The 7,024-nt window shown below is 31.4% G+C and overlaps 2 protein-coding genes across 2 annotated transcripts; both read left to right on the top strand.

The window, feature by feature from the left end:
• The first annotated feature begins 211 nt into the window (after positions 1–211).
• On the top strand, positions 212–1,608 carry LOC136778082 (putative nuclease HARBI1). Its single transcript, XM_066734692.1, has 3 exons — positions 212–376; positions 577–680; positions 813–1,608. Exons 1-3 carry the CDS (start codon positions 212–214, stop codon positions 1,606–1,608), a joined length of 1,065 nt encoding a protein of 354 aa, XP_066590789.1.
• Positions 1,609–3,648: 2,040 nt separating this feature from the next.
• LOC136778080 (uncharacterized) lies at positions 3,649–5,932 on the top strand. The gene is given in 3 exon segments (XM_066734691.1): positions 3,649–3,660; positions 3,837–4,224; positions 4,227–5,932. Coding segments are annotated over 3 exon segments (2,106 nt in total).
• Positions 5,933–7,024: the final 1,092 nt, after the last annotated feature.

Raw genomic sequence — 7,024 nt, 5'->3', positions numbered from 1 at the left:
TGTTTTTGATAATTGAAAAGATTAAAATGTACGTTTGAATTCCTGTTCATGTTATATTTATTATTTGCTGTGTCTTACTATTATTTGATTTTGAAAATTTTCTCTTGAATCAATAATATGTATTTTTACTACAAATACTTCTTAATCAACTTACTTTTTAATCAATTTTAATAATGTAAAATACTCGTTTTAATCGTAGACGAAATTTATGATGGATTGGGCAAATATTTATGATATTTTATTCCATGAAGATGATGATGTATCTGATAATTTCTCACATTTAACTAGAGAACGACATATAAGAATTAATGAATATTATGAAAATGTTATATGTCATTATTCTATATCTGGTAAATTAAAATTGTTTATATTCCATGTATGTTATTGTAATAAATGAATCAGAATAAAGAGGAAAATATATTAGTATAAATTATATATTATGTGTTTCCCCTATTTTTCCACAAAATATCCCCTATCATTAAAATTTGGTGTTTATATTTTTAATTCTATAACATTTTTTCAAATTTTAAATCACATTTTCACCTATCCAAATCAACTTTTGAAATATTGTTACAGCACATCGGTCCGTGTTTACTACGGAGAGCTAACTGCCCTAAACAATATCCACCTATACAATTAGCTGTCACACTTTGGATTCTAGGAAACCAAGAAGTTTACAGGTAATTAAGCTAATACTATTAAATATATTTTTAATTACGATGAATACAGATTTGGAGCTTGAAATGTATTCAATATTTAAATTTAAATATATACGAATTTATATTTGCGATATGTATACTTACCTGTTTTAGATCCGTTTCTGACAGATTTAATCTCAGCAAAGATACCATCTGGAAATGCGTATTTAATGTATCATATGTTCTTCAGAACCATGTAAAAGATTACATAAAATGGCCAAATAATCGGGAATTGTTGGAGAATGAAGTAAAATTCAAAGAAATGAGCAATTTTCCAGGTGTTGTCGGAGTTATAGACGGCTGCCATATCCGTATAAGCAGTCCTATTGATAATCCTAATAACTACATCAACCGCAAAGGGATTCACTCTATAGTGTTGCAAGGGATTTGTGATTACAGGAGGAAATTTATCGACGTATTTACCGGTTATTGTGGTAGCGTCCATGACGCTCGTGTTTGGCAGCTGAGTGACATAAAACAGCTAATAGATAATAACCAAAATCTGTATTTTCCTAGAACTACGCATTTACTTGGCGACACAGCGTATTCATTATCAAAAATTCTTCTTGTACCATTTAAAGATAATGGTCATTTAAATGAAATTCAAATTAATTATAATAAGAAATTAAGTGCTACACGAATAACAATAGAACGTACTTTTGGACTCCTAAAGTGTAGATTTAGGAAATTAAAGTATGTTTATATGTACAATGTAGATATGATTCCTCTCATTATATTGACTTGTTGTGTACTGCAGAATATATGTATTGACCATGACGAAGAGCAATTTGAAGATGAACAATTCAGTGCTGATATGGAGGGTGAATACGATGTTGATTTGAATCAATATGAAGATACATTTTTAAATGCGCAAGAAAAACGAGATATAATAGCCCATCTATTAAATTGATTTTTCACATAATTCCTTATTTGATTGTCTAAAAATAAAATTTTATCAAGATTTAAGTAAATTATATAGGTTGTTTATTGATTAAAAATAATTAACATATATTTTCCAATTTCAGACAATTCTGCTTTTTAAACTTATATATTGTTCAACCATGTGCTTATTATCATGTATTTTTCTTTAAAATACTTTTGAAATATTTTCTTTTTTAACGATAAAGATTGAATTATAAAGAATTAATAAAAATATTTATATGCAATAATTACGAAGCCTTACTTTGATAATTTTGAATAACTTTTCACAATCATGAAAGTAGTTTTACAGAATCTAATCTTTTGGCAGTTGCTTCTCCATTATTTCTTTTATACTAGTCATCTTTTAACATTAGTTATCCGTTTTTTGAAGCAGGCTAGTGAAAAATAAAGGATCAGAATATATACCCAGATAACCATCCCTGCTAAAGCAGGAAACGACAAGGGTTGTTCACATACTCTGCCAGCATAAACTTGAACAGTTGGCGCACAGATCGTGCTTCATCAAATGCAATGAACAGAATTAGCGAATATTTCGAGCATTTACTGCTTTCAGAAGATGGCGCACATAGTTGTCAGTTTATCCTCTGGTTATGGAGCAAGTCTGCAGACAGAATTTAAGCATCTTTCGATCATGTATTGCTATGCAAATACTGATGTAATATTTCGCGTTAATTTCCTGCATTGTTTGCGTGTAGAATCTGACGCATATTGGAGTAATTTTGTCATCTGAATTCAGAGCAAGCCTGCATACAGAATATAAGCATCTTTCGATAATGTATTGCGATCCAAATACTGATGTTATATTTACACGTTGATTTCGAGCACTGGTTGCATGCAAAAGCAGGAAGCATATTGGTCCCATATTGCCATCTAAATTTTGAAAATATCTAGAAATAACTATGTAATTTTATGTATTGTATATCGATCGTATAAATTGTGTATTTTAAATAAATTAACCCCTTAAATTCTTTGAATAATTGTAATTTATTTATTCTTTATAAAATAATAATATAAATTTTTTTTATAACATGAGAAAATAATTTTCAGGTAGAAAATATGTTACTTTCATTGCACCAGCGTAAATTATAGCGTAACTGCAAAATGAAATCAACTCCGGTATCGACTGATGCTCGATTTAAAAGTTTTGGCGGGTTCTTAAAAAATTTTCAAATTGACCGCCTCCGATGTTTTATCTTTTTAATCAGTGTGGCGCTGCAATAGAAAAGAAAGTGAAGGAAGTGCATCAACTTTAGCGCAATTTTTAGCGGAAATCTTCCTTTTTCATGTGGACCTCCGAGGAGTTAAGACGAAGAGACGCGTTCTCTACCTTCAGGCTTATACGTTGGACTTTACGACAAGAGATATTGAGACTGTTTCAATGCCAGCACTTTCAAGTAATGTAAATCAATATATAAGTAATAATGAAACTTTTACTTCTTCCTAGTGCTTCATAAATTATTTTATTTTCAGATTCTTTCTGTAACTGGTGATAATTCTACAAGCGAATATAAAGTATTCTCAGTGATTAGTGCTGTCCAATTAATTGAACTCCCAAAAATTTTGATGCTGACAAAAGAATTAGGATTACTGTGTGGCGGTACTCCAAAATTTTGTGATAGCTAACCTCTCTAATACTGATCTACTGCAGCTTAATGGTAGAGTTATTAACTTTCAATAGACAATATAGCATAATTGTTTGTGCATAGTGTATTAATATTATTGGTGATCCTGCGAACAATTAAATAATAGACAATTGAAGTGCGTTCTGTACCCTCAGGCTTATACGTTGTACTTTACGACAAGAGACACTGAAATTTCTTCAATACTAGTGCGTTTAGGTAATGTAAATCAATATTTTTACAATTATGAAACTTACTTCTTACGGCTATTAGTTCATAAATTATATTATTTTCAGATTCTGTCTTTAAATGCTGATCTTGTAAGATGGATTCACATTGAAGCTGCTAATTTTATATGAAGCTACTAATTTTGCATCATCTAAACTAAGATGCCCTTTCCGGTAAGCAAGATTAAGAATCCTTGTAAATTATTTTAACAGCACGCCTTTCTGCAAACCACATAGTACTGCTTGCGATTCCACACGCCCTACAGTATAAATATAAAGTTGATTTTCTTAGTTTCATGCATGATACAATACAAATATATGATCATCTACGAACTGTGTGTATCACATAGAGTTCGCATAACTTTCAATCAAAGAGATCATTTATAGCTGAAAAATTGCAGATTGCTCGAAAACCAATAAAATTACTATCAACACGACAAAAATATAGAAGAAAGGAAAGACAACGATTGTCTGATTCAGCGAAAAGAAATCGAACCTTTATTAGGAATTCAGTATTACAGGAAAATGCAGATTGTAATAGTATTAATGTTGCTACTCAATCAAATGTTAATTGCGAGTTAACTGAAACATCTACATTGAGTGATACTTTGATAGATAATGGAAATACTGCGTCCTTCTCATTTTCAAGCTCATGTAATGAATGTAGTGACTCTAGTGATTGTATCTATTATGAAGAAACTTTCCAAGAAAAATTAGCTTCTTGTTTCGTAGAAATAAACTTACACATGTTCAAGGAAATAGTATATTGCATCTGCTGCGAAGTCATTCTTGTTTTCATAATTTACCTAAAGATATTAGAACTATTGTCAACACACCTCGAGAACCACTAGAATTATTTCAAGTCGAGCCAGGAGAATATTTACACTTTAACATTGAAACTAAGATCATAGAATGCTTAAAGAAAGCTTCGTTGAAGAATGTAAAAGTAATAGAATTAGATATAAGCACGGATGGCTGCACGTTGGATAAATCGAATACAATGCAAATATGGCCAATACAATGCAGAATAGCAAATTATTCAAATACAAAACCGATTATAGCAAGCATTTATAGAGGCCCCAATAAACCAAATGATGCGAATAAATTCTTTAAAATGTTTGTTAAAGATATTAATACGATTATTAATAATGGCGGTATTCGATATCATAAATCTATTATTGAAATTAAATTAAGATGTTTTGTAGCCGATGCTCCTGCCCGAGCTTTTATTTTGAACCATCGAGGCCATATGGCAATGCAACCATGCTCAAAGTGTAAAGTTTGTGGTGTGTACAATGAAGGCCGTTTTGTATTTAACACAGTAGATCATGTTCCTAGAACAGATGAAGAATATGGAAGATTATATATAGGCGAAGACCACCATAAAGAAGGCAGAAGTCCTTTATCATTATTACCTTTGGGCATGGTTAGTCAAGTTCCATTTGAATACATGCACCTAGTATGCCTAGGTGTAACGAAGAAACTTATAACTGCTTGGATTTCCGGGAAATATAATAAACAAACTAAACTATCAGGTGCACTTATAAATACAGCGAATAATCGATTAAAATCAATAGCTAAATATTGTCCTTATGAATTTGCCAGACGTCCACGGTTTTTAAACGATTATACAAAATACAAGGCGACCGAATGTAGGCAATTTTTAATATATACAGGTCCTGTCGTAATGATAAATCTATTAAACGATAATGTTTTTAAGCATTTTCTGATGCTTCATGCTGCTATTAGGATCTTATTATCAAATTCGCCTTGTTCAGAACTTGTCGTCTTTGCAGAAGTCACCTTAAAAAAATTTGTTTTTAATTGTCAGTCACTTTACGGTCCAACATTTGCTAGTTACAATGTACATGGACTTTTACATTTAGCAGATGATTTCAAGCGTTATGGTTCTTTAAATTCCTTTTCAGCCTTTCCGTTTGAAAACAATATGTCAATTTTTAAAAAATATTGTCGTAAACCGGCTTATCCATTGCAACAATTGTTTAATAGATTTACGGAATTAAACATACATGATAAACGAAAAACTAATACAGTAAAATGTCCATCCGGAAGTGTAAAATGGTCTAATTTTATATTAATTTGTGGAATACGAGACAATTGTTGCATTTTACTTGATGGTAGTATCTGTATTATTGTAAAAATTGTTAAAATCGATGAAACGTATAATTTACTTATAAGAAAATTTTTAAATGTATCACAATTTTATGACGTTGGAATACCGTCTGTATTGTTAGATGTATATAAATGTCAAGGTTTGAGCGCAGATGCAGTTTCTATTTCTTTGAATCAAGTTCGCGGTAAATGTTATAAAATGCCGCTAGCAACTGATACGATTTTCAGTAATTTTAGCTCTTCTGATGAGGATGAAAATGAGGCGGATGATCTTCAATATATCGTTGCTCTAATGATACACACAGATGAATGACAAGAATAATTGAACTAAAGTCTTGTAGCTATTATTAACTGCATTTAATCTTTTTTTATGCGTACACGTTTCATTTTATCCTATTTCTTTCCTCTTACTTTTATCGCATCTCTTTCCTCTTTCTTATTCTACGTTGTTTTTCACTACTGTTTCTTCTTTTCTACCGTCATAAATGCCTTCTCTTCTTTCACTTATATCTTTATCTCCTGTCTCTACTGCTCCCTATCTTACTTTTCCTCTCTTTTTCTTTCTTCCTGTGTAATCGTTTCTCCTTTTCTTCCTTTCCTTTTTCCTGCATCTTTCCCTATTGCCTCTTTCCTTTCTTCCTCTTCTTGTTTCCTCACTATTACCTTTTTCCTTCTCGTCACATCCTTTCTTTTCCTATTTTCCTCCTTTCTTTCCTTTTTCCGCCATCCTTCATTTCCCTATCCTTTCTTCCTTGTCCTGTTTCCTCACTATTACCTTTTTCCTTCTCGTCACATCCTTCCTTTTCCTATATTCCTCCTTTCTTTCCTTTTTCCGCCATCCTTCATTCCCCTATCCTTTCTTCCTTGTCCTGTTTCCTCACTATTACCTTTTTTCTTCTCGTCAACTCTTTCCTTTTCCCCTCTTCCTTCTTTTCTACCTTTATTCTATTATCATTTTCCTCTTTTTACACATAAATCCAATATTACTTTAGACCAATCCAATTTTTCTCCATTTTATTTCCTTCCCTAATTAATAATAATTCTTTCCAAACTGAACAATAAATATTAGGTAGAAAGACCAAAACGAACTGTTCCGAAACCTGTGAGGTATCAAACCACTAGTTCCGAAGATGAGCCTGTTATGCATAAAAAAAGAAATGTACAGTCAACCAATATAAATACAAATAATATTAACAACGATATTAATGAAATGAGGGAATTATTTGCCACTAACGTTAATACTGTTAATGATAGGAATAGTATTTATTTAGAGCAACATAATACCGATTACTCTCAAAACGCATCCAATATTGTGAACACGCAATCATATTATACCTCCGAACACCATTCACCAAGGAACTGTGCACCGCCTATCTATTATTCTGCATCGTCTGCACATTATGTA

Source organism: Prorops nasuta, unplaced genomic scaffold (genome assembly GCF_024137725.1).
Source record: "Prorops nasuta isolate Cenicafe-Biocafe unplaced genomic scaffold, Cenicafe_Pnas_1.2 PNAS00013, whole genome shotgun sequence".
Classification (NCBI taxonomy): domain Eukaryota; kingdom Metazoa; phylum Arthropoda; class Insecta; order Hymenoptera; family Bethylidae; genus Prorops; species Prorops nasuta.
Note: the sequence above shows the minus strand (reverse complement) of the source record. Positions and strands in the feature narration are given on the sequence as shown.

Excerpts from the sequence above, each read along its gene's own strand:
- LOC136778082 (XM_066734692.1), top strand. The coding sequence starts at position 212 with ATGGATTGGGCAAATATTTATGATATTTTATTCCATGAAGATGATGAT. Across the intron at positions 377-576 it reads TAAAATTGTTTATATTCCAT|CACATCGGTCCGTGTTTACT; the intron begins GTATGTTATTGT and ends ATATTGTTACAG. Across the intron at positions 681-812 it reads GGAAACCAAGAAGTTTACAG|ATCCGTTTCTGACAGATTTA; the intron begins GTAATTAAGCTA and ends TACCTGTTTTAG.